The sequence below is a fragment of the Lotus japonicus genome, chromosome 1 (genome assembly GCF_012489685.1).
Source record: "Lotus japonicus ecotype B-129 chromosome 1, LjGifu_v1.2".
In the NCBI taxonomy this organism is placed as follows: domain Eukaryota; kingdom Viridiplantae; phylum Streptophyta; class Magnoliopsida; order Fabales; family Fabaceae; genus Lotus; species Lotus japonicus.
Window position 1 is genome coordinate 6,723,938 of NC_080041.1, and position 26,580 is coordinate 6,750,517.

General features: G+C 37.3%; 3 protein-coding genes and 1 long non-coding RNA gene across 5 annotated transcripts; 2 read left to right on the forward strand and 2 right to left on the reverse strand.

The window, feature by feature from the left end:
* Positions 1-8,419: 8,419 nt before the first annotated feature.
* LOC130733295 (mitochondrial fission 1 protein A-like) lies at positions 8,420-11,002 on the forward strand. Its single transcript, XM_057585424.1, has 5 exons — positions 8,420-8,653; positions 9,158-9,296; positions 9,443-9,564; positions 10,491-10,554; positions 10,681-11,002. The coding sequence occupies exons 1-5, from the start codon at positions 8,552-8,554 to the stop codon at positions 10,764-10,766; spliced, it is 513 nt and encodes a 170-aa protein (XP_057441407.1). The 5' UTR covers positions 8,420-8,551; the 3' UTR covers positions 10,767-11,002.
* A 488-nt stretch (positions 11,003-11,490) lies between these two features.
* Positions 11,491-14,073, reverse strand: LOC130733293 (protein PATRONUS 2-like). Of its 2 annotated transcripts, none has more exons than XM_057585423.1 (5): positions 13,822-14,073; positions 13,501-13,599; positions 12,731-12,991; positions 12,192-12,220; positions 11,491-11,889 (listed from the first exon to the last, which is right to left on the reverse strand). In XM_057585423.1, exons 2-5 carry the CDS (start codon positions 13,565-13,567, stop codon positions 11,692-11,694), a joined length of 555 nt encoding a protein of 184 aa, XP_057441406.1. In that variant the 5' UTR covers positions 13,568-13,599; positions 13,822-14,073; the 3' UTR covers positions 11,491-11,691. The 2 variants fall into 2 exon arrangements, with proteins under 2 accessions (XP_057441406.1, XP_057441405.1); XM_057585422.1 differs by having other exon boundaries at positions 13,845-14,067.
* Positions 14,074-16,154: 2,081 nt separating this feature from the next.
* Positions 16,155-20,232, reverse strand: LOC130733296 (polygalacturonase-like). Its single transcript, XM_057585425.1, has 10 exons — positions 19,949-20,232; positions 19,772-19,901; positions 19,536-19,661; positions 19,124-19,291; positions 18,891-18,917; positions 18,555-18,762; positions 18,389-18,470; positions 18,199-18,307; positions 17,239-17,355; positions 16,155-17,142 (listed from the first exon to the last, which is right to left on the reverse strand). Exons 1-10 carry the CDS (start codon positions 20,098-20,100, stop codon positions 16,921-16,923), a joined length of 1,341 nt encoding a protein of 446 aa, XP_057441408.1. The 5' UTR covers positions 20,101-20,232; the 3' UTR covers positions 16,155-16,920.
* Positions 20,233-22,560: 2,328 nt separating this feature from the next.
* LOC130731552 (uncharacterized) lies at positions 22,561-23,526 on the forward strand. Its single transcript, XR_009016730.1, has 2 exons — positions 22,561-23,114; positions 23,190-23,526. It is a non-coding gene; the product is annotated as an uncharacterized LOC130731552 (long non-coding RNA).
* Positions 23,527-26,580: the final 3,054 nt, after the last annotated feature.

Sequence of the window (26,580 nt, forward strand, 5' to 3'; positions counted from 1 at the left end):
TCAACTCATAAGAAAGAGATTTATCAACGCAACTATTTTTTGTCACATTTGAAATATAGTAACAAAAATTAATTTACAGGATTTAAGAACACAATTGTTTTACTGTCACATTTAAAATGAGATAAATAATAGAATAACAATAAATAAAACAAAAAAAATCGTCTCAAATTTAAAGAAATGAAAATTTTCATTTTTCTATCTAAAAATAATCCATAAAAATAACCTTGAATTAAGAAAAAATAAAATAAATTTTTTAATAAAAAATAACTTGAACCCGCAGGTTGGCTCGCTTGACCCGCGGGTTAAACGAGCCGGGTTGCACTAACCTAAGTTCTTTTCGAGCTGGAATTTAATCAACCCAACCCGGCTCATTTAACCAACCCGTCGAGCTGACCTGCGGGTTGAAACCCATATTGACAGCTCTAGCTGGCTCTAGCTGACATCTTCAATACTTAGAAGGACCTATGCAATATTGATGTTGTTATTTGTGATAAATAGTATTATTTTTATTTTCATTCAATAAAATAAATTTTATTAATGCAATTTTTTTATAATTATAATAACACCGTAAAAATTATATATATATATATATATATATACACATTAAAGTGATTAATCTACACTCATGTAATGGTAAAGATAATAATTAAAACGAATTGAATTTGGAACCTCGAGTAGATAGCTGATGTGTAAATTACTTAATTCATTTTAATAAATTGTAGAATCAAGTTTAGAATCACTTCTTCGTGCATCTCACGGACAACGGAAAAAGCATCCACTCAGGGCCAATGAGGTTCAGACACATTGACTTCAATATTCGTATCTTCAACGAGGATGAACGTGAGATAATCTATGCTGAGCCAGAGCAAGAACCATGGACAGAGTATGAGGAAGTTGGTTTTTCTTTAAATCTCACCGCCGCCCAGTGTAGCAGAAGCAGGCATTGGTAAAAAGTGTATATTACATTAATTTAATGTTTTATTTTTGTAGATATTAAACTATTGTGCATTTTTTGCGGCATGTTCATGCTAAAGCTCTCTAGGATTATTTTCGTTGTCAGCCCAAATCAATGAAAGTGATTGTTCGTAACGGTGATAAGCAAACCTGAGGATTTATTTTGTAAAATTATAATTGTATAATAATTATAATAAAATTGTAAAAACTAATTAAGTACATGTGTTTCAGTTACACTAAAGTTAATAATCGGTTTATTGTCACCTGTCTATTGGAAAAGTTAATAATGATTGCGTAGATTACAAATTACTACTAGTATTGTAAATTAATTAATTCATTTTATAAAATTATAGAATTAAAAATCATAAAACATAGAATCGTTTGTCCGTGCATCGCACGGTAACGGGCTATTATCCTAGTGTGATAGATGTCAAAGCAAAGTCAAATAGAGTTCCATGTAAAATAAAAATAAATATTTCACCTAAAGCCTCTTCAAGGGATATCTTAGACCACCTGTTTCCCAACTCAATGAAAAGCACAAAGAGATGATTTTCAATTAAGTTTTTCCAAACTCAATCTTAGAATAAATTTATTATAAAGATAATGAGGAATTAGCTCATAAATTTTTTCATTTGTGGGAAATTGAAAGATTAATGTCACTTAAGTATTATTACTTCAACCTTGATTGATTATTTTAGTTACGCAATCAAAATATAAAACGATTAAATGATATTTAAATTATTTCTTTCCGTTTCATTTAAACTAAATTTCTACCGTTAATAATTTTAATACAGTAAACATTAGCTTCATGATTAAATAGTATTTTAATCATTTCTTTTAGTTTCAATTTAATTGAATTTTTAACTGTTATGTTTTTTATTTTATTGATAATAAATTTTAGCTTTATGATTATTATTAAAATCATTAGCTTTATGGACTTAGAAGAAAACTATTATTTTTGAAGGCCAAAGCTGACATAAAACTTCTAGCTTTATAGTTTTAATTAGCAAAAAACTAAAATCAACATAAAACATCTAGCCATCCACATGACTTTGAGGATAAGCCATTTTTCAGAAGAAGGGAATTGATAAGCCTAAATGAAATATAAAAAACTCAAGTGGATGACTAATTATATGTCTAAGTATTTGATTCAGTTATTTTATTTTTAGACAATAAATAAAATGCTAAATTGAACACAAATATAAGTGTAAGATTATCAATTCATGTGACAATTTTAGTCAAATATAGGAGTTCATATCTAATTTCACATTAATTTTAATCATTCAAATTTCTCTTCAATCGTTTTGTCCTTCTCCCTCTTCCCCTTACCCCATTTTCCCAGCTACGACCACCATCACTGGAATCCAAAACTCTTTTACCACTAAGTGTGGCCAACATTTGCATTCTGCCATGTGATTAGGACTAGGGTGGCCTTGAAATTAAAGGTTGAACTTGTTTGAAGATTCCAAGAAGGGAACCTCCCCTCATCAAAAGGGTGGTAAGACATACTCCTATATCGCAATTTCCATGCCTCTTCCTAAGCTGTCTCTTTTACCTTGACAATACTTTTGTCTTGAGAAAAGACAAATATAAAGACAAAAAACACAAGGTTAAGTTTGCTCTTGTTTAACCACAACATGAGTATAAGAGGTAGTTATATGTCTAGTAGTTTCTTTCCATATTGTTAATTCTTGTATGAAATAGAGCTAAATTTTATTATTTTCAAGCCTTAATGTATAGAATAGAATAGCAATTTATTTTGCTTTCAGATTTTTTGTTTTTAAGTGAAGAAAAAACACCTCCAAATCATCGGACATGGCACTAGTTGCATGTTGAGAAGGCCAACAAAGGCTCACTCGTAGAAGGAGCGTCGTGGGATCTCCTCGAGGAGGATTGCCCACCAATTGAAATTTTACTAACCCTAGAGGAGATTCGAACCCTCAAGCTTTGGAGGTAAGAGCTAAATCGAGAAACTGCTTTCACAAAATATCAGAAAAAATGGCATTGTATGTATTATATTTAATTATTTATTGATGTAGCGCGGCTGGCTGCGCGCTTCGACGATGATGTCGCTCGTCGAATGAGCCCGATCGGATTTTAGCCCATCTAATCAGTCTCGGGCCCGCAAAACAAAATCTAAGTATTTTATTAGGATTTTATTTATTAGGATCTTTAATTTTCAATTAAGATCTTTTAGGATATTATTTATTTTTTGTTAGAAACTTATTTATTTCAATTAGGATCTTTTATTTTCAATTAGGATCTTTCAAGATCTTATTTCTTTTTGGTTAGGATTTTCTTTCTTTTCCTATTTAAGCAATTGTAAGGCATAGCCTATTGAGTTTTGATTGATAATAAAATTTAAGAGTTTTCTCTTCTTCTCTGGTGGATTCCAGTGTATTTTCTAGGGTTTTAGCGCTTGCTAATTTCCTTTCTGGTGGATTCCAGAAACCTTTTCCTTAGGATTTGCGCTTGCAATCCTAGTACGACTTCCGCTGTATCAAGTGGCATCAGAGCAGGCTTTCTCCTGTCTCCTTTCTTTGCTTGATCAACCATGGAAGATCAACCATTGACCAAAGCAGACCTGAAGGATGTTACCGCGGCTCTTACCGCGGCCCTAACTGCTATGACACAACAGATGACAGAACAGATGACACAACAGATGGCGACGTTAATGACGCCTTTAACTGACAGCATCAACAACATGAACCAGCGAAGAGACGGGGGAAGAGTACCGCGTAGGGTTCCGCACGGTGGCAACAACGGTCATGCCATTATTACGGAAAATTCAAGTTCTGAAGGAGATGAAGCTGATGAAGAAGAAATAGTTGACCAAGGGAATCAGAATCATAACCGGGACTACCGAGTGAAAGCTGATATTCCATTGTTCTACGGAACTATGGGAGTGGAGGAGTTTCTAGACTGGCAGATTGATGTTGACAGATTTTTCGACGTCATGGGCGTCCCCGAGAATAAGCAAGTCAAGATGGTGGCAATCAGGCTGAAGAGTACTGCTGCTGTGTGGTGGGATAAGCTTGTTATCCAGAGGCAGAGACAGAGAAAAGGGTCAGTCAGAACTTGGCGAAGAATGAAACAATTGATGATGGAGCGATTTCTACCAGAAGATTACGAGCAGATTCTTTATAAGATGTATATCGATTGTGAGCAAGGAAAGAAGTCTGTGACGGAGTATACAACTGAGTTCTTACGTCTTTCTGAGCGTAACGAACTGGGAGAATCTGAAAATCAGAAGGTGGCTCGATACATCAGTGGCTTAAAGGGTTCTTTGCAGGAGAAGATGGGTTTGCAAACTGTGTGGACTGTGGCTGAAGCATCCAGTCTAGCTTTGAAGGCTGAATTGATAGAGAAGTCCCCTCGAAATTTCCCATCTTTCCGAAGATACTCTCCCCAAAACAACATCGAGTCAGCATGCGATAAGGAAAAGAGCCCAACAACCAAGGATCCCAATTCAGGAAACAAAGGAGCCAACAGTTCTAGCGGTGTGCAACAGAGCAAGACACCCAACCAGAAACCAACTAATCCTTATGCGAGACCGGCAATTGATAAGTGTTTTCGTTGTGGTGGGCAAGGTCATCGATCCAATGTTTGTCCTTCTAGGAGAACCGCCGCCATTCTGAATGAGGAGACTGAGGAGGAAGAGGAGAACAATGACTATGAAGGGGTTGAGTTTGCTGAAGAGGAGTCTGAGGAAAGAGTAAACTTTGTGCTCTTGAGGATCCTGCTATCATCCAAAGAAGAAAGTCAAAGGAAGAATTTGTTTCGATCACACTGTTCTGTTAAGAACAAGGTGTGTAACTTGATCGTGGACAACGGAAGCACTGAGAATTTGGTTTCCCAAAAGCTAGTAGAGTACTTGAAGCTGACAACAGAGCCTCATGAGAAACCGTACACCTTGGGGTGGGTGAGTAAAGGGCCACATGTGAAAGTTTCACAGACTTGCAAGGTACCTATTTCCATTGGGAAGCACTACAGAGAGGAGGTATTGTGTGACGTTTTGAGTATGGATGTTTGTCATATTTTACTTGGGCGGCCTTGGATGTATGATACTGATACTACATACAAAGGAAGGGATAATGTGATGTTGTTTACATGGGGAACACACAAAATTGCTATGGCTCCTGTTTTGCACTTTGACAAGGGTCCAGTAGAAAAGAAGTCCAGTTTCTTGGTGATGACACAGAATGAAAAGGAGCTTGATGAGGATGTAAAAGAAACTAAATGCTTCTGTCCAGTGGTAATTAAAGGATTGATGAGCGTTGTCAAAGAGGAACCGATAATTCCAGAAGAGGTCCTAGAGATTCTAGAGGACTTTAAAGAGCTGACTGCAGATGAGCTACCCAACGAGTTGCCTCCGATGCGAGATATTCAGCACCACATTGATCTGATTCCGGGGTCTAGCTTGCCAAATCTTCCTCACTACAGGATGAGCCCGAAAGAGAATGAAATCTTAAGGGAGCAGATTGAAGACTTGCTGAAGAAAGGATTCATTCGTGAGAGCATGAGCCCATGTGATGTACCAGTCCTCCTTGTCCCTAAGAAAGGAGGTCAGTGGCGAATGTGTGTTGATAGTAGAGCCATCAATAAGATAACTATCAAGTATCGATTCCCAATTCCCCGTTTGGAAGATATGCTTGATGAATTAGCTGGTTCTAAGGTGTTTTCAAAGATAGACTTGCGTAGTGGCTATCACCAGATCAGAATCAGGCCTGGAGATGAGTGGAAGACAGCTTTCAAGAGCAAGGATGGATTGTATGAGTGGTTGGTGATGCCTTTCGGGTTATCAAATGCCCCCAGCACCTTCATGAGGTTGATGAATCAGGTTCTGCGTCCATTTATTGGTTCTTTTGTGGTTGTTTACTTTGATGATATTCTGATTTATAGTAAGAACAAGAAAGAACACCTGGAGCATGTGAAGCAGGTGTTGCAAGTTTTACAGGAGAACCAGTTATACATTAATATGAAAAAGTGTACATTTAGCACCAACAAATTACTCTTCCTAGGTTTTATTGTTGGAGAAGAAGGGATTCATGTTGATGAAGAGAAGGTGAGTGCAATCCGGGATTGGCCCACACCAAAGTCAGTAACTGAAGTACGCAGTTTTCATGGTTTGGCTACTTTTTATAGGAGGTTTATCAGAGATTTCAGCACTATCACTGCACCTATCACTGAATGTCTAAAGAAAGGAAAGTTCAAATGGGGATTTGAACAGGAGCAAAGTTTTGGCCTGATTAAGGAGAAATTATGCTCTGCACCGGTGCTAGCACTCCCTGATTTTGATAAAGTGTTCCAAGTTGAATGTGATGCTAGTGGAGTTGGCATAGGAGCGGTGTTGTCTCAAGAGAAGAGACCGGTGGCCTTTTTCAGCGAGAAGTTGAGTGATGCTCGCCAGAAGTGGAGCACTTATGACCAGGAGTTCTATGCAGTCTTTAGAGCTCTACGCCAGTGGGAACATTACCTAATTCAGAGAGAGTTCATTCTGTTTACTGACCACCAAGCTTTGAAGTTTCTTCACAGCCAGAAAGTGATAAACAAGATGCATGCTCGGTGGGTGAGTTTCTTACAGAAGTTTCCTTTTATTATTCAGCATAAATCGGGAGCTCTTAACAAGGTAGCAGATGCGTTGAGTAGGAGAGCTTCCTTGCTAATTACTTTAGCGCAGGAGATCGTAGGCTTTGAGTGCCTTAAAGAGCTGTATGAAGGTGATGTTGACTTCAAGGAATTATGGGCCAAGTGTAGTGGTAAGCATCCTTCGGCAGATTATCATATCCGTGTTGGCTATCTTTTTAAAGGGGATCAGCTGTGCATCCCTTGCTCCTCTTTAAGGGAAAAGTTGATCCGAGATTTACATGGTGGCGGACTCAGCGGTCACTTGGGCAGAGACAAGACCATTGCTAGCCTGGAAGAGAGGTATTATTGGCCACACTTAAGGAGGGACGTTGGTACTATAGTCAAGAGGTGTTACACTTGTCAGGTTTCTAAAGGTCAGTCACAAAACACTGGTCTTTATATGCCTTTGCCTATTCCTGATGATATCTGGCAAGATTTGGCTATGGATTTCGTGTTGGGCTTGCCTCGTACACAACGAGGTGTGGATTCTGTGTTTGTTGTTGTAGACAGATTCTCCAAGATGACGCACTTCATTGCCTGTAAGAAGACTGCTGATGCGTCCAACATAGCCAAACTGTTCTTCAGGGAGGTGGTGCGCCTTCACGGGGTTCCTACGTCGATTACTTTAGACAGGGACACCAAATTTCTCAGTCATTTCTGGGTTACTCTTTGGAGGTTATTTGGAACAGCGCTGAACCGAAGTTCTACGGCACATCCACAGACTGATGGACAAACTGAGGTAACCAATAGGACTTTGGGAAATATGATTCGGAGTATTTGCAGGGATAAACCGAAGCAGTGGGATCTAGCTCTTCCACAGGTGGAATTTGCTTATAACAGTGCTGTGCACTCAGCTACCGGAAAGTCACCTTTTTCTCTCGTTTACACTTCTGTGCCCAGACATGTGGTGGATTTGTTACAATTGCCTAAAGCACCTGGGGTTAGTGCAGCGGCTGAGACAATGGCTAAGGAGATTGTGACTGTTAAAGAAGCTGTAAAGGCCCGGTTGGAGGCTACTGGAATGAAGAACAAGGCTGCCGTCGACAAACGCAGGAGAGCTAAAGTTTTCAATGTGGGAGACGATGTGATGGTGTTCTTACGGAAGGAGAGGTTCCCAGTTGGTACTTACAACAAGTTGAAGCCACGCAAGTATGGTCCATTCAAGGTGATTCGAAAGGTCAATGACAATGCTTATGTGGTGGCTCTCCCAGATGACATGAATATCTCAAATACTTTCAACGTAGCTGACATCTATGAGTATCAGGAAGATGCGGCCCTTTATCACGATGAGAACTCGGGGTCGAGTTCCTCAGGGGTGGAGGAGACTGATGTAGCGCGGCTGGCTGCGCGCTTCGACGATGATGTCGCTCGTCGAATGAGCCCGATCGGATTTTAGCCCATCTAATCAGTCTCGGGCCCGCAAAACAAAATCTAAGTATTTTATTAGGATTTTATTTATTAGGATCTTTAATTTTCAATTAAGATCTTTTAGGATATTATTTATTTTTTGTTAGAAACTTATTTATTTCAATTAGGATCTTTTATTTTCAATTAGGATCTTTCAAGATCTTATTTCTTTTTGGTTAGGATTTTCTTTCTTTTCCTATTTAAGCAATTGTAAGGCATAGCCTATTGAGTTTTGATTGATAATAAAATTTAAGAGTTTTCTCTTCTTCTCTGGTGGATTCCAGTGTATTTTCTAGGGTTTTAGCGCTTGCTAATTTCCTTTCTGGTGGATTCCAGAAACCTTTTCCTTAGGATTTGCGCTTGCAATCCTAGTACGACTTCCGCTGTATCATTTATTGAACTTAAGGACTAAGGTACCGTGTGTCCGTGTCGGCGTGACATGACAAAATCCTTAAAACGTGAACTCGAAGTCTGCTCCTTAATTTATCAGAAGAACAAAGAAGGATAGTGAATTCAACTCACCTCAACTCACCTCAACTCAGTTCAACTCGGTGGTAGTAGCATGGCGAAACTGGAAGCGAAGCTTGGGATGATCGTGGACTCGGTGGGTCAATTCTTCTCCGGCAAAGACCAATTACCTTGGTGCGACTCTGACATCATCGCTGTATGTTCTTTCCCTCTTCAACGATGATGATGAACTTGTTAATTAGGGTTTACTGTTTTGCTATTTTCATGCTCAGAATCTCAATTTTGCTTCAATTCAGTTTCATATAAGTATCAATTGCTTAACTGTTTCATCCAATTTTGCAATTCTCTTGAGAATTCTGTGGATGCTGCACCTGCACTGGTCACTCTCTTCTAGTTTGGCTGTACCAGCAATTGCAGCCTCAACCCTATAAGCCAGGACCAAGTTTCACTGTGATTTGCTAAAAAAAATTAAACTTGGACCATTTCATGTTGCTTAGAATTGTTGGGCAGGATTGAAATTTGAGACCTGATTTCTTATGGATTTGGAACCTTGTATTGTGATAATATTGGGAGAAGAAAGACAGGACCTAACTTGATTGGTTGTGAAATTCACTGATTTTTTTAATGTATCTTGCTCTGAGCATGTGCTGTATCTTTCTTTTTGGTGTGTTTCTTTGCTGATTTGGTCTATTATATGTAGGGATGTGAAAGAGAGGTTGCTGAGGCTGGGAAGCAATCCTCTGATGAGTTGCTGAAAGAGTGTCTCTTGCGTTTATCATGGGCTCTTGTTCACTCTAAACGACCTCAAGATGTGCAACGTGGGATTGCCATGCTTGAAGGTAGTTGATAATACAGATCCTCCCTTTCTCTCTCTCTCTCTTTGACTTAATAACATGCAAGTTATATTCTGCGGAGTTATGTTATTGTTATCTATATCTCTGTGCACTTGCAATTAAATTGATGGTAAAATGACAAATTATGGCAGGATCTTTACCTGGTACAGATGACCCGGTTCAGCAAAGGGAGAAGCTATATCTTTTAGCTATTGGTCATTATAGAAGCGGGGATTATTCAAGGAGTAGGGATCTCGTGGAGAGGTGCCTAATGGTATTGTCTTCTCTGTTCTTACTGATACTTGCTTTTCTATGGAAAGATCTGAATAGATCCTTGAAACCCTTTAATTTTTTAACCTCTTGACTTTTACCCCAGCAATTGTATCATACTGATTTTACCTGTTCTTTTTGTTGGAAAAATCACAATTGTGTGTGTTTTATGCCATTGATCGAGGCTTTATTTCCCTAATCAGTGGCTAAGAAACTGAGGTGTATTACTTTGTAGGTGAAGGAGGTTGTGTTAGCATCAGTCTTAATTATAGCTGTGAATACTTTAACCTACATTTCAGTGCATTACTAGTTGCCATCTGTATCTTACATTAGTCTTCAAAGCATAATAACAACATTATATCTTGGAGAAGAATCTGACTTCTATAAATGCATTCTCTTTACATTTTACTGTGATTTTTGTCAACAGAAAGGAATAAGATATAGAGCCCGTTTGGATGCCAACCAAATAGCACTAGTTGGAGCTTATTTAGTAGTTTTGCTGGTAGATAAGCTCTAATAAGTCTGTATCCAAACGGGCTCATGGTTTAGTAAACTTTGTTGTCCTGTTGGGGCTTTTGTTATTACCTGGTAACTGTACATAATTTAAAATTACGTAAACCACCTTGAAGGCTTGAACATTTCAAAATGAATAAGATAGGGTGGCTTATCACAAGAATTATGTGCATCATGTTACTCATTTTCTCCTTTTCATATACAAGTCTTTGTGCACTGTTTTTTTGAAATTTATAGAGGAAGAATTTACATTACTAAAAAGTTTTGGGTGTTTTGTGATGCCTCTCTCCAATTCCAACAACAACCTGCAAGGCGGAATACGCCATTGAATTTTTTATTTCAACCCTTTTCATCAACACCAATACAACATTTATAGTTTGATGTGATATCATTGCATTTACATGTTCTCTTCTGTAGATTGCACCCGACTGGAGGCAGGCAGTGACACTTAAGAAGACAATTGAGGATAAGATCACAAAAGGTTCTCTTCAGTTATTGTTGATTCCCCAAAACATTTTCTACCTCTTATCTTGTTGAAAGCAAAAGGAAAGGGGGGTTTAGCTCTATCTAGCAAAGCACTGACTTTGTTTCTTTTCCTCCATTGTAGATGGTGTCATCGGCCTTGGAATTGCTGCGACTGCTGCAGGACTGATAGCAGGTGGGATTGCGGCTGCCGTGTCTCGAAGAAGGTGACAGAATCCTTTCTGTTAAAAAAAAACCTTTATGATAGCAGCTAATATGTAAGAGGCTCACATATGATACTGGGATTTTGCTGTATCTTACTGCTTGTATTTGAAGGAGGGTGTGAACTGTGAACAGTAATATATAGAAGTTATTTCTATATTTTTCTTGTATAATCTACTATGTTTTTGTCTGTCAATTTTCCCCCATATTTCATATAAAGCAATATTGAAAACCAATTACCTACATTGAATTTCTTTGAGATGTGTTATCTAACCTGGCTTACCAATTACCTACATTGATGTAGATTTCACTTATTGACGTGAGGGTTGAACGATAAATAAAATTAAGACATTGACGTGAGGGTTGAAATCTTAAATTACACTTATATTCAGTTGCATGATCATACCAAACGATACAATACAACATATACAACAATTTGGCATCTCACACCATGTATGCCTCTGTCTACATTGGTGAAAAAAGGAATGCAACTCAACCAGGAATCTTCCTCGAGCAACATTGACAACCACATATTGTTTTAGTTGAATAGATTCACATGAAGCATAATGGATGGTCTCCACATCAAACATTTGTGGAATAATTTAACCTTGTGTCAATTTCTATCCACTTAATATAATTTAACGTGATGATTTAAAATTGCTCGCCTTTGAAAATGGAATTTGGTGCGTTTTATAAACCACGCTTTTGAAGGAAACTACTCACTAAAAAATCATAAGCAAGGAAACTTCTCACTCTATATGTACATAACATGTTTCATACACTAGATGTAAAGGTTAATTGGGAAAGTAGCTTGAAATTCACTCAAGTGATTATGCAGCGGTAGTGAGAAAGAAACAAAAAAAGAAAGTGAGTCTCAGACGCTCAGTAGTTCCAAATGGCGGAATCCACTTGTTCCATTACATGATAGAATAGGTTAGACATGGGGATCAATTTCTCCCTTCAGAACAAATTCAACGTCTTCATGTTGCCATGCAAAGGGGGATGATAGAGTCTCCCATGGTAATGGAGAAGATGGAGGAGAGCTCCATTGCATCGAATAGTCCAACCAATCAGAAAATTCAGACATTGGCAATTCTTCTGGTTCCGGGTAGCATCGAGTGGAATGAGGAACCTAAAACCAAGCAAAAAGTTAGGAAAACAAAAGATAGAGTTAATTTGGACAGAGGAAGCACTCAGCAAATTAGTATCAAGTCAAAGGAAGGCGTTACTAAGTTCATATTGACTTACAATGGATAACTAAATGCTTTAAAAGATTTAAACCCACGAATAAAAGTAGTTATTAGAATTGTATATTACAAAACAAAATAGGATATGTTCTCAAAGCATTCTTCAACTTCAAACTTTAAAGACTTGTAACCGAAACAAAACTAAAAGATGTAAGAAAAATAAAGTCTCACAGATAGATAACATTACCTTTATCTGCTCCAGAATAGAGAAGGAATCTGCAGAGGCACAATGTAGTCAGGAATTTTATCAACATATTGCAGTAATGAAGAATGAGAGTCAGGGATATCCAAATTTAATTCACCAAAAGAGAGAAAAGAATAGTCTGATGTGTTTCAAATCAACTCGTTGCACACGAATTTATTTTTTCATTAGTATTTTTTGCCTACAATTTCTAATGCAAACTTAAAAGCCAAATGCCAACTCTTTCTTCATAGTCTTCCAATATTACAACACTGCTAGGAATAGTTTAATTCCCATAATTAACATACTCACATGCCACTATATATATAATCACATCATTAGATTCAAGGCCACATTTTTTCATATAATTGAAAGGCTAAGAACTAAGGCATAGACTTGGTTCATGTAAAAATCAGTAGGGGTTAATGTAATTGAAAGGCTAAGAACTAAGGCATTGATTTAGTTCACGTAAAATCAGTAGGGGTTAATAAATAAACTTCTGAAAGACATATCACAATGCTGAAGCAAAAGCCAGGTAGGGTTACCATCTTGTGGAAGAACAGTCTCTAGATTGAAATTGTTCATTGCAGCTTTCTGGGCCTCAATGCACTTCTTGTGATCATGCAAGAACATTTCCTCCTTTATGTTAACATCCTCCTTGGGTAAATTCTTCTTCTGAACTGAGGTTTCAGTTTGACGCGATGTTTTGTTTGATATATCATTTAGTGCTTTTCGACCTGATTTTCCCAGACCACCTTTCTTTCCATCCAGCTTAGAATTCTTCGACTTGACATTAAAACCAGCCTCTATCCAGAAGACAAAAGAATACAGAATAAATATATTTAATGAGAGGACTGCAGTACTTGATGAATAATGTTACAGGATGCAAAGTCCATTTCTGAAATGGTTGATTGTTCTATGAAAACATTACAAAATCAAAATTTTTTATTACTACTTAGGTGATGAATGATGATTGTCATACTTAACAGGCAGTGATTATGTTCAGATACTTGTTGACACTGCAAATGAAACGCACCTCAAAGCCAAAAGTGAAGGAAACTTTTTTATGGGTTGAAATGAAACTTTTTGGCTAATCGCGACGCCGCTATTGCCCACTATAGCGAACTATTCCCGCAATTCGCCGCTAAATAACGGCCAAAATAGCGGATTTTTGGCTCACCGCTATGGTCCGCGATCGCGATTTGACAACACTGAATGAAAGTTCACATTGGATTCAATTGATATCCAAACACATGCAAAATCTACTCAAGGTACTGGAAATTGTTATTATGCAAGCAAAAACCATAGGGCTTACTTTTGGGGTGAATGTCCAAGTTGTCATCTTTTATCATCAGGCGACCAGGAGCAACAAGTTTCGCCATTTCACTTCCTTCAGAGAGCAAAGACTTGAACTCTGCAACACAAATTACATAAAAAAAATAAAAATGGCTTCTTGAATTTCAAGCTATGTCCCTGATGAAGAGAGAGAAAAAAAAACCCTAATTTTTTTTTTCAAGAAATGAATGACCCACCATGATTTTTGCTATAGATTCTACTAATAACAGTTGAAAGAAACCAAATCATGTTTGAAAGAAATTCATGAACACGAAAAGATCATAGAAATCAAGGACTGAACTAGTTCATTGTGAATAGGGTTACCAGATGCAATGCCCACTCTAACGAAACGCTGCGTGTTGATTGACAACGGAAATGGACCGGAGCAGCGTTGAGTGGAATAAAAAGTGAAACTTGGTTTGGATTGGTCTCTGTAAATCTTAGGGTTTTGTTGCAGTGTAAACGAAGAAGAAGAAGAAGAAGAAGAAGAAAGGGGGAAAAGTTGCACGCTTTTGTAATTGGCGGTTATATGGTGTAGGAGTAGTATTTAACGGACCACAAATTTCTTTCATTGATTATTTTTGCTTCATGGTTCAAAAAATTTCTACATTTTATTTGTAGATGAAACCTTTTAAGTACTATGGTCTTGGGGATCAAATTTTTTTAAATTTTGTTTTGCCTACTATTTATCTAAATTTGCGGAATGTATAAAAAAAAGAGAGATTTCTATTACACACCAAATTTGGAGAAGGTTGAGCAGTGGCGGAGCTTCCTTATGACATAGAGGAGCCCTGGCTCCCCTAACATTTCTCAAATCTTTTGGGGAATATTGGGTTTTTCTTTTGAGCACCTCTGTTTTTGCTCTTGCTCTGTTGCTCTTTCTTTTTCACTTTCTGGTTCTTGTTTCTTTTTGTTTTTGTTTTGTATGAGCACTTCTTTTAGCACATCTGGTGCTGCTATATATAATATTAATTGGCTTTCCAAAAAAAAAACCAAGCCTACAATTTATTACCGCTCCCCCAACTATTTCTTTGAAGCTCCGCCACTGAGGTTGAGTATGATGCTTCATGCAAACATTAGGGGCAAGAGTATATAAAGAAGGGTTTGTTAGAGTCTCACATTGGCTAGAGATGTGGCCAATCAAGCACTTATAAATGGTAGTGCAAACCTCAACTCTTGAGCTAATTTCTGGGTTGAGTTAGGTCTCCTCATATGGTACCAGACAATCTTATGACCTAGTTTTAATTTAATTTAATTTTTATTGTTATTTTTTTCTTTTGGCTGCCACCGTCGCACCTTCTCCTGAACGTGCTGCCGCCGCTGCCGCTCTCACGTGCGCGACTCTCGCCGTGATTGAGCCCCAGCCGCTGCATTCTCCTCTTTGAGTGCTGACGTCGCTCTCACGTGCGATCTTTGCCGTGATTGAGTCGCTCTCACGTGCGATCCTCGCCGTGTTTGAGCCGCTGCCCTCTAATCCTAGACAGCCGCCGCCGCACCTTTTCTTCTTCTTCCTCTCTCCCTCACCTTCTTCTTCTCTTCTTCTTCTTCATTCAAACATATAAAAAAAAAATTCACACCCAGCAGCCTCGCGCTCCACTTCCTTCATAGTGTTGTCGCCGCTCACCATCCAACCGCCGCACCGCCGTCGCGACCTACGTCGCCGACCGCACCTCCCCGCGCGTGCGTCCACCACCGTGTTCTCTCCCTCTGCTATTGAGTTTCATTATCTCATTAAATTATGAATTTGGCGCTACTCACAAGGATAAACATCACAGTCCCTAAATTTGATTATAAAAATCTTTATGCACGGATTGATAATATAATTGCAGATTTGGAGAATTTAGTTAATAATATTCATTCTCCGATTGATTTTTATGTTTCCTTTGGCTATGCAATTATATTAGTGTGACATTTAGGGCATGATGGCATATATATTTTTGGAACTCTATAATAAATTTTGCCATATGAGTTTCATGTTGAAAATTTAAAATTCATTTGTGCGCTCTTATTTGTATAAACCAAATATTGAATAGTAATTTTTTTTATTACTATGCTATAGGCTTATAGACCTTAAAATTATGGAGAAAGTTCCTTAATTTGCTAGCAATATTTTTAGTATAATCTATTTGCTAGTTCCTTTGTATATGGAACTAATTTTGCAGGTCTTTATATAATTAAAGCCTATAATATTTTTATATAAATCATATCGTATGGTTTATACAAATTCTGGTATTATTATAAGCGCTCTATTATATTTTGTGTGACTGTGATCTCACCTATCGTGAGGGTAGTTATTCATAATACTTTGATTTGATTACATGCGCTTAATTTATTATACTTTGTGTAATTGCGATCTCACCTATCGTGGGCGTAGTTTGTGATTCAATAGTGTAAAAGGAATTGTGCACCTTTAAGGATTAAAGAATCCATGAGTTTTTTGTTTGACCAGAGAATGATAGTGAAAAGACACTAGAGGAGGATGAAACTGCTCTCAGCACCTGGTAATACGTTATGAGGATAAACTGTCTAATGGGGCAGCAGTTTATATATTACCAGTTGAGACCAGGGTCCCCTCATTAGGCAAAGTTAACTGACCTAACCCATCATAGGACAATTAATAAAAAAAGCTCAATCTACGATCCATCATAATACATGTAATTGAATTAAATTAATAATTCACATAATTGATATTAATGACCAAACAAAATATATTCTAATTAATTGATAATGTTAATCCACATAACAAAAAAGAGAGTTAATTATAAATAAATCTAACATCTGTTGCAGAACCCACTCGCCGCCAGCATCGTTGCTACCTCGCGTGAGCCTCCCTGCCCGCGACTCACCACGCGCCCCTGCGCACCAAGCTGCCTTCCTACCGTCCCGCTAGCGCTCCGCTGACGCCGCCTTGCCTTCCTCCTTCACGACGCTCCCTCTCCGGCGCTAATCCTCTTCTTTCCGGCGCTCCCCAACCCAGATCTACAGAAGACCCGCGTGCCCGACCCGCCCAGATACGGGTCCTAAGCCAAACAGTTTTTCCCCTTTTAAGTGAACCGGACTTCGCCGGTTCGACCCGGACCGGTTGGTTCACCCATTTTGCCTTCATTCATTGCAAAACTGTCGTTAGGAATGGCAGCATCCACAAAAGTCTGCTCAACTATTTCTCAGTTACCGACCTATAAATAGAATAATCTTCAAGTGTGCAAAAGACTAAGAACATAGCTTTTTTATTTGTTGAAAATGAAACATATCTTTATGGAAAATTCTAAGTAACTTATATTTTGTTGTGGTGTTGTCTAAGGTGTGCAAGACCCAGTCCTCAATTGCACCCTAACAGCCACCTTTTGTTGTAACCTTTTTTTAAGGGTAGTAACTTAAACTCTTCCTTTTCTTAATTTCTTCAAGGAGAGCATCGAGGAAAAAACTTTCCTCTATTCACATATCTAACATTCTCACAAGAAGCAGTGGTGTCACCCCTTCCTTCTGGTTCCAAAATCACGTCCTGCAGGTAGATTCCTCTGCAAGGAACAGTTCTGCTGCAGTCAAATTTGATAGCCACTTCTGAAGCACTTGTTCCTATGATGTTTTGATACAACACATTGCTTAATTTCACTGATGAGTCCTGCAATTTTGATCAAAGATGGTTATTTATGATTATCACACATTTAATGAAAAGGTTGTTCTCTTCATGATTGGAGATTGAGAAATTGGTTGTTACCTGCTCTTGGCATGGCTCTGCTTGATCACAGTAGTTCTGATCTATGATTATGGGATTTGTTACATTTTGCATTTTTATGTTCAAGAATTTGATGTTTTTTGCATAGCCAGAACCTCCCTGTGTTGTCAAAGTACATGAGATATCATAATAACAATCACAACTTTCTTTGGGGATACACTTTTTCACAAATAATAATATAGTAGTTATATGAAGAATCTTGTAGCTTTTAGTGGTTAGCTCTGAGCCAATTAAAAGCAATACCAATAGCATGTTTGGGAGGGCGAGCCTCGACTTAATGGTAAGGTTACTGTCATGTGATTTTGCAGTCACAAGTTCAAGCGCTGTAGAATCGGCCTCTTGCAAAAATGTAAAATAAGACTGCTACATTAGATACACAAAGTGAGTCTACCCTCTCTCTAGACCTTGTGCATGGCGGGAGCTAGCACTAGATTTTCCCTTATTTTACTACTAGCACGTTTGGATTTCTGATGGACACACAAATGAAAGCATGATAATCCTAGATGCTACACTCTTTTTGTAACTTCTCCCTAAAATTGATTACCTGACTTTCTGCTGCATAAACTTACACGCTATAATTAGATAAAGCTTTTAATAGGGCTTGTTAACCCAAAGGGTGGTTAAGAAAACATCAACCAACAAAGTGGAAATTTGTCAAACTTGAGTGCACTATTTTCCTCACATTCCAATTTCATTTGTCAACTTCTCAATGTTTGTATAATCAGTGTTGCACCTAAAATTTGGCAATTGGTGTTCATGGGCAATAGTTTAACCAGGTTATTCTAAACAAAGCCAAAAGGACAAATTGAGTGGATAAGTTGAAATTCTTCTTTTCGCAAGTTTTATTCTTAACCTCCACTAGTCCATTTCATTCTTTTAACTGTGTCAAAGTTGTAGAGTGCCTAACAGACCAAATTTCAAAACCTCAAGACCAACTCTTACCTGCCAAGTCTTTATTCTCACCCCATTAGTTGTTCCTCTTAGGGTGGCTCCATTCACCATCACATTGGAAACTTCAGCTTCTGAGTTATCAGCTCCTAAGCTTCCAATGCTGCAAAACATTATTATATCAGCATTTTAACCAATTTATTTCAAATGTATCTAAACAAATTTCTTAACTTAGAATATAAACCTGATTCCATGTCCAGGTCCACATGTGATATCTGTGGCTCTAACATTTCTTGACCCACTGACTATTGAAATACAATCATCACCTTCAAATCAACATGACAAAAAAATTAAGAAAACAAAATCTAAACCCAATTGACTATTTTTTCTTTGATATTCTTGGATTTTACCTGTCCCAATTACACTGTTTCTTATGACAATATTTTGTGTTTTTGCGACATGGATTCCATCAGTGTTAGGGCTATCCCCTGGTGCTTTGATGACAAGATTGGAAACATCAACATCGAAGCATTCCTGAAAGGTTACATGCATTTGTTGTGCATCTTTGAACCTCACATTCTTCACTCTCAAGTTGTTGCAATGATAGAAAGTCACAGCCTATATAACAAGTTTACCATAAAAGCAAGAAAAAGTCAGTTAAAAAAACAGAACACTCTGCATCAGCTCCTTGTAACATATTACTATTAGGTAAGTAAAACTTCATGGTTTGAAGAATGTTAGCTTACCGTTGGTCTTGGTTCATTATTGCATGGCTGTGAATCAATGAAAGAAAAGGAATGGAATGAAGGTCAATATTCAGAATCACAAGAACAAAGCTTAAAATAAATAAAATTGGAAGAGAAACAAGCTCTACGATGAAATAGTTTGGAATCACTTCTCATTAAAAGCTAAGTGTCTCAGCTTCTGAGTAAATTTGCATCGGATTCTGTGCAAATTGTGAAACTAAACATCCACTTACAAGGTTGTTATTGGTTTTGCAGGATTTTTGCCACCAGTTTTTCCCATTTCCATTGAAAGTGCCACCACCATCAACTTTGAAATTTGTGACACTGTCAAACACTATCCAGTGTTGTCTATCTCCTTCATATGCAGACATTTGAGTCCATGCCTCCATTGTCCCATGGAGCTAATATGATGGATTAGGAAAACAGAAACAATTACAATGAATTTCTCATGAACATGAAAGTTAAAAAAATAAGATAAAATTAGCTACTTTTCATTAATAGCATGTTTGGAACAACTTCTCTTTGTCCAGAATCAATTCTGGCACACAAAAGCTATTCACATAAGCTTCTCTCAAAAATTGATTAATCAATTATAGAAGTATATCCAAACATGTACGGAAATTTACTTGTGAATATGTATCTCACCATAAAGGCAGTGTTTGGTTGGTATGGGCCTGAAAAAGTGATTGGCTTAAGATGATAGACCCTTTTTTCAGGTACCACAAGGACAGCCCCAGTAGAACATGCTTCATTCCATGCCTTCTTAAATGCCTGAAGTGCATGAGAAAAAGTTAAAAGAAAAGATAATTGATAGGCTTTAAAAATGGATTAAATTCACATGGAAAAAAAGTTTCATCCTTTTGTTGATAAGATATATTTACCTGGGTATCATCTCTTCCATCTGCTTTGGCTCCAAAATCATCAACACTAACTGTTCCACCAGGCCTTGAAAAAAGAGGGGTAGCTCTATTATTGGCCCTTGTTACATGACCAAAATGTTCATGCTTTTCTCTGATCAAAGGGTGTAGTAGTGATCCAAATTATGTCCATTTTCTCTTTTGATCAACCTCTCCTCATGCACAGGGTTGTAGTAGTGACCAAATTGTTCATATTTTGTTTCATGAAGTGGTTCCTCTATGTAATAACCGTTACATAAGAGTAATGAGGTGAGGATGATGAGAAATGAGATAATTGGTGTTTGTGGAGACATTTTGATGTTTCACATTGTGAGAAAACTGAAAAGAAATAAATGAATGGAGGGTAGTCGAAGAGATTTGTGGTAATGTGCCAAATGAAGTGGTAATGCTATGTACTTATAGAAAACCGTAGAGCTGCTTTTCTAGAGAGGGAATAATAACTGTGAGTTAGAGGCAAAATGTACTTCAGAATTATCTTTCTTTTCAACGAGTCTAGTAGCTACAATGCATGGACACTCCTATGTACATAGTTGTTTAACTCATTTGGAATACACTAATGATACATCATCTCAAATAGTGCATACATCTTGAGACACTTTTTTCTCTCTATCCGAATTAAGTTAACTTAACATTACTATAAGGGAAATATTGGATGAAGTTCCTGCTGTGTAAATACTGTATACATCTTTGATTTCTAGATTATCCAAACAGTACCTCCATCATCCTTCTCCTAATTGTTCACTTTAATTATCTTTCTTTTAGTATCAGATCACATTACTTTTCCTATTCAAGAGACCGACCCTTGGAATCAACCTCTTGCTAAAAATAACTATGTAGTATAACTATAGATCACATGCATTAGGTGCCACACTTCTAGAATCTAGTAATCACGGTCAATTAATTGCAGTCATTTTCTCCCATCATTTATCCTGCCAACACCCGCATGCCAATGACATGGTTTTGAAAGAGTTTAAGTAAATACATGTAATTAACTAGATGTAAACTTATGTTGTACACGGATTAATTGAGTATTTGTCAAGAGAAATTGATTACTTATTGTAAACAGAAATTGATTATAAGAGAAATTTATATCAGTAACTTTTGTGTATAAGAATTGATTTTAAGATAAATTTAGAAAATATATGGAACTGGTAGTTGTCCACTAATAAGAGTAAGTGCATATTTACAGGGTGGAAAATCATCACGGTGAGATCTAAATCATGGCAAATTGTCACAAAAAGTTAAGAGTAGTTGCTTCTGTCCATCGTAATTATGGCTTTGCCGTGATTTTTTACTATGTATCCAAAGATGCATTAACTTAAATACTTTCCCTTATAAGGAACAACAACCTCCTTATTCATTAGTTGCGGGTCTATGACTCCTTATAGATGTAATCAATAATATATATACATAAGAATCTTAACTATAAAGCTAGAGACTTAATCATTTGAAACAGAGGAGTTTCTGAAAATGGGAAAGAAAGCATGTTGTGGCAATATGAGAATGTGATTTGCATGCTATTAATGGGTGAAAATTGAAGCAAATGAAATAGCTATGATCCCAAACCTTGCCGTAATGTGATTTGTGGATGAAAAAACTAATCATATGTAAGGTATGGGACTCTTGGTTACTTCCCAATACAAATATATCTAACGTGAAGCTACCACATTAAGCCCATAACCTCAAAATAACTATTAAAGGCCTTATTCTAAAGTTTTCAGTTATGAGACTTAGTTAACGACCAACTATAGAATAGCACAGAGCAGCAAATTACTAGCAATGTTTTTCTTATGTCTTTACAACTGCCCTTCACATTAGTTCACAAGTTAGGTTGGTTTGGTTTCAAATTTGGTACATAGAAGCAATCCATTTCAAACTCAAATGTGACGCATAACCCAATAAAGAAATGTAGTTGTTTACTATGAAAGAAATTTGTATACATGTAACTGAAACTATGAATATGGAAAGGGTGGTGACCGGTGATTTACCTGAAAAATAAAAAGGTTTAAAAAATTCATGTATATGAGAAGTTTTTGTTAGTTGGAATGTATATGAGTAAGTTAGACTACAAAATCCGTTGTTAAAAACCAAAAGAAAACATTTACTCAACTCAACTCATCTAAAATAGGAGATTCACTCTAAAATATAAAATAAGTTATTTAGATTTAAAGAACATTATAATTTTTTTTTTGAACTCAACATTATAATATGTTATACATGTGCAAGTATGTGATCATAATCATAAGTGATGATTTTTCATTTAACCATAGTAATAATTGGGTTTATGACTCACTCAAGATGAGTAAAATCCAACAAAATAAAGTATGCTGAGGAAGTGCTCTGATCCTAGTTGACCGCAAAGATTTTGAGAAGAGGATTTTACCAATACGTAAAGTAACTATGTTTTTGAGATAAAGTTTTGTGGCATATGATAAAAATCTATATGTATCAAACAATTAAAATGTTTGTAGTAAATAACTGTAAATGCTTGCTTGGTGTAAAAACAACAAAGGGGCATTTTAGTGTGTAGCCTCAGGAGTATTTTAGGTGTCGGATGGTGAGAAAAGAAAATCCCCAAAGTGTATTTTAATAAGCTCAAGTAAATCAACATGACTTTTGGGCCCAAATGTACTTCAATAAGCCTAGTAAAAATTAGCTTCCATTTACTGCGGAAGTTTTTTTTTTTTTGAAAATGGGTAATATATTAAAATTAAAGAGCCATAGATGCTAATATTGTTTGGTTACCATTTGGTTTTGCCTAAAATGCAGTGTGACAGATTAGTATGAACTAAATAAGCAGCCTAGATATATAAAAAAAATCAAAGCAAGTTTATCTTTGATTGAAAAACTAGCCCAATCCTCATCACTTAGACCAGCCCCATCCACAACCTCGTCAATTAAAGTACTCCAATCTATTGTCTCATCAAGTTGATTAGTTGCATTTGTACCATCCACAAAAACAAAATCAGCTTGAGTAGTAATATTCATCATACCTTGATTATTTTCCATCAACACCGGCATATCAGATTGATCATCTGTTGAATTTTCATAGTGAACAATTTGATTTGTGCAATCCACAAGCACATCATGTTGATTTCACCATTTGTAACATCCAGCACCATGTCTCAATCTCCGTCAGAAGCAAACAAAGAAGCATACAAGATCCTCATCTACAGCAAGTTCTGCGGCTCGATCTGGATGTGGTTGGGTTTGGGGGTCTCGATCTGTGTATGCACCTGGTTTGGAGTGGCTAGGTTTGGGTGTGGGGTTGTTGTTTTCTGGGTTTATGGTGAATAAGGGAAAATAGGTAATTTTCGGAATTTTTGTTATCTTAACTGTTATCATTGTCATGTTAATTTCTGGTCTATTCTCAATGTGACAGAGAACATTTTATGGGTAATTTTTTTCTGCTTGAGTTCGCTTCTGGGTAAGGAATGGATGAGAACTGCTGATGAAGATGAGTATGAAGAGCAAGAGGGAGAGTACGAGCAACATGATATGTGATTTTGATGAAGATGGATAACATGCTGCAACTTCCTGTTGCCAGTTCATACTCTTGTTCCTGTTACCCGTTTTACACTTTTGTTCTTGCTACCATATCAAACTATTTCAGATTTCTATTTTTGTTTCTAGTATGACAATATTGCTCAAACAATTTGTACTATTTTAATCTGCTTGAACATTTTCTGGGTTTATGCCACTGTGATTTGCAAGCTAAATGTGTTTCTAGGGTTGGGAATTTTTCTGTGTTTGGGATTTTGTTTTATGGGTTTGATTGATGATTGGGGGATGGGGAACTAATTAAATGAGTGTTTTAATTAATTAGGTGAGGGATTAGTTTAGGTAATTGAGTTAATTTAAAAAAAATTAATTAACACCTGGCCTCATTAATCCCACATGGCAAGGCCACATGGGCCACCGGAGCTCCGGCGTTGACCAAGAGCTCCGGAGGGATGAAAACCAAATTTTGTGGCAAAGATTAGGGACTAAAACCCACCTTTGTTCCGGCGAGGGATTAAAACCAAGCATTTAGTAAAGGTTAGGGACCAAAAACTTATTTAAGCCATAAATTCCAAATATTTACATGCATGCTGACATATAACTACTTTTGTAGATGATATTAATAAGGAGCAAGATCAAGAACACCATGACATGAAAGCTATACACAAACAGAAAAGAAAATCAGTTCCAACTATAATTGATAAGCACACTGAAACTCCTGATCATGTATACAACAGCTGGATTAGAAAGTCTCACCCTTCAACTATAAGAAAGCGAAAACAACAGGTTTTGTATATCAGTATATGATTGTTCACTTATCACCCCTCAAATTTTAAGTGTCCAACTCCGGACTAGTTATTTTTCATTTAAAGCGTGCATCTATCTCTGAACCAATGATATTTATGGAGAGCATAATGTCATAAAAATCAGAAAAAGAAAAGTGACTGAAATTACTTATACACTTTGTCCTAGAAGGCTGGTTCATCCAAGATCCCTGACCCCATTTAGATAATATGAATTTATTCTTAGTAAATTTTTTTGAATTTTTTTTCTAAATAATGCAAAAAATATTTTTAATTAGCAAAAAGGGTACTAAAAACAATATTTAGCAAGATGGGGTACTTTGTTGGGTTCCGCAATTAATGTTGCGAATTGCAAGTCTGAAAAAGTAAAAGCTGATTGGGAAATGATGGGTGAATGATGGGTTGCAGGGTGATTGGAAAATAATTGCCTTATGATTTTGGCCGTGTGTGGGAGCCGCATGTTTTCTTGCGAGTCCAACTTGAGATGCATGGGGAAGGGCCACGTGCTGACTGACTGACTCGAGGAGGAAGGGCCACGTGCTGACTGATTGACTCGAGGAGGACACATTGATGGGGAGTGGGAGCCGCATGTTTTATTGCGAGACCAACTTTTCAGGGTGAATGATGGCACAATGATTCAGGTGATATGGGGCAGGGTGGCAGGGTGGCAGGGGAACAAGACAGGACCCGTGAGTCTGGCTGCATGGGGAAGGAACGTGGCAGCTCTGATTTGACCATGGAACCGCAATAAATGTTGCGAATTGTAGTGTTTTGTGGCGGTCTCCAACCCCTACAAATAGACCGCCACTCTCCCAACTCCCTCAACTCCAACTCCCAAATCTCTTAACTCTCACAACTTTCTCCCAACTCTCGACCAATTTTCTCTCAACTCTCAAAGTGTTAATTTCTTTGAACTCTCCCCCCTCAAAATAAAGGTATTTTCCCTACTCTTTCAACCTTTACTTTGAAATATTTTTTTAATGGTTTTGTTAATAATGATATAAGTAAATGACTAGTTTTCATATGTGACTTGATTATTATTACTAACTATATTGTATAACTTTTATTAATTATTAGCATTAAGTTTTGTTACTTAAATTATTTTAGAATTATTATCATTAAGTTTTGTTACTTAAATTATTTTAGAATTATTATCATTAAGTTATATTAAATTATTTTAGAATTATTATCATTAAATTTTATTAACTATCATCTTTTATTCATTATGTTCAATAGGTATTGTAAATGGCCGACCAAGAAGTGGTCAAATTGGGTCCGAGGAATGATAGTGTGTTGTATTTGCAAAAAGATGGCAAACACGTGTCTGTTGGTGCGTGGAACCAAATAAATAGAATTCTGAAAGTGAGAAAATATCGGAATTTTCGAGATTTTATTCCCGCTGAAATTGTAGGCCACCTTCGTCAAGCCGGATTTTACGAAGCTGCCTTAGCTGGGTCTCTGAAACTTGACAAAGTTTTAATATCAGCTATGGTGGAGCGATGGAGGCCTGAGACACACACGTTTCATATGCCGTTCGGAGAGTGTACTATCACTCTGCAAGATGTTGTTGTTCATCTTGGCTTACCCATTGATGGGAATCCTGTCACCGGAGTTACTTGGTGTGATTGGTCTGAGCTTGTAGAGGACTTGCTCGGAGTGGTGCCACCCGCCAGTGCTATCAAAGGAGGTGGCTTGAAGTTGGTTTGGCTGGCTGAGCAATTTAATTTTCATAATCTAGCCGGTGCCGACCCGATACAACTTATGTATGCTGCAAGAGCATTCATCTTGCGACTAATTGGTACTTTCTTACTTTGTGACCACACCGGTTCACATGTCCCTCTTAGATATCTCATTCTCTTACGAGACTTTGAGGAGACCGCAAAGTATAGTTGGGGTTCAGCCGTACTAGCACTTCTCTATCATGAGTTGTGTTATGCAACTGGTGCTTCACGTACAGAGATTGGCGGCTGTGCTTATTTGATACAAGTGTGGGCATGGCTAAGGATTCCAGGAATCGGCCCGGATCCACCGAGGTTGCACCGTGGCCTCCCACTCGCGGCAAGGTATGCACATAATTTAAATAATAAATTTCGTTGTTAATTTCATGTCCTTAAATTCAAACATTACGGTTCATTCATTTTTTATATATTAAACAGATGGAGGGACCCGGATCCGGAAAAACCAATAAAGTGGGCAAAGAAGCAAATCGAGTGGTGGCGCACCAAACTAGACGATTTGAGTTCTAATGACGTGAGTAGCTTGTCGGACTTTGCTTATCTTTATTTTCATTTAAATTCTTATCCTTCTTGTGTATGTAGTTTGTGTGGAAGCCGTACTCTGATCGTGTTCTCAATGGGCTTCCGGAACGTTGTCGAGAAAACATGCATTTATGGAGAACTGTGGTGCCAATGGTACTCTATCACATTTCAGAGTGGCATCAACCGGATCGAGTTATGCAACAATTCGGGA

Bases quoted from the DNA above. Each gene is read 5' to 3' on its own strand.
- LOC130733295 (XM_057585424.1), top strand. From the start codon at position 8,552: ATGGCGAAACTGGAAGCGAAGCTTGGGATGATCGTGGACTCGGTGGGT. The intron at 9,297-9,442 runs GTAGTTGATAAT...AAATTATGGCAG, and splicing joins TGGGATTGCCATGCTTGAAG to GATCTTTACCTGGTACAGAT. The intron at 10,555-10,680 runs GTTCTCTTCAGT...CCTCCATTGTAG, and splicing joins TGAGGATAAGATCACAAAAG to ATGGTGTCATCGGCCTTGGA.
- LOC130733293 (XM_057585423.1), bottom strand. From the start codon at position 13,567: ATGGCGAAACTTGTTGCTCCTGGTCGCCTGATGATAAAAGATGACAAC. The intron at 12,992-13,500 runs GTAAGCCCTATG...TCTTCTGGATAG, and splicing joins CTTGGACATTCACCCCAAAA to AGGCTGGTTTTAATGTCAAG. The intron at 11,890-12,191 runs GTAATGTTATCT...GCTTGGTTTTAG, and splicing joins CTATTCTGGAGCAGATAAAG to GTTCCTCATTCCACTCGATG.
- LOC130733296 (XM_057585425.1), bottom strand. From the start codon at position 20,100: ATGTCTCCACAAACACCAATTATCTCATTTCTCATCATCCTCACCTCA. The intron at 19,662-19,771 runs GTAAATATATCT...CATGCACTTCAG, and splicing joins ATGGAAGAGATGATACCCAG to GCATTTAAGAAGGCATGGAA. The intron at 17,356-18,198 runs GTAAGAGTTGGT...TTGACAACACAG, and splicing joins TGAGAATAAAGACTTGGCAG to GGAGGTTCTGGCTATGCAAA.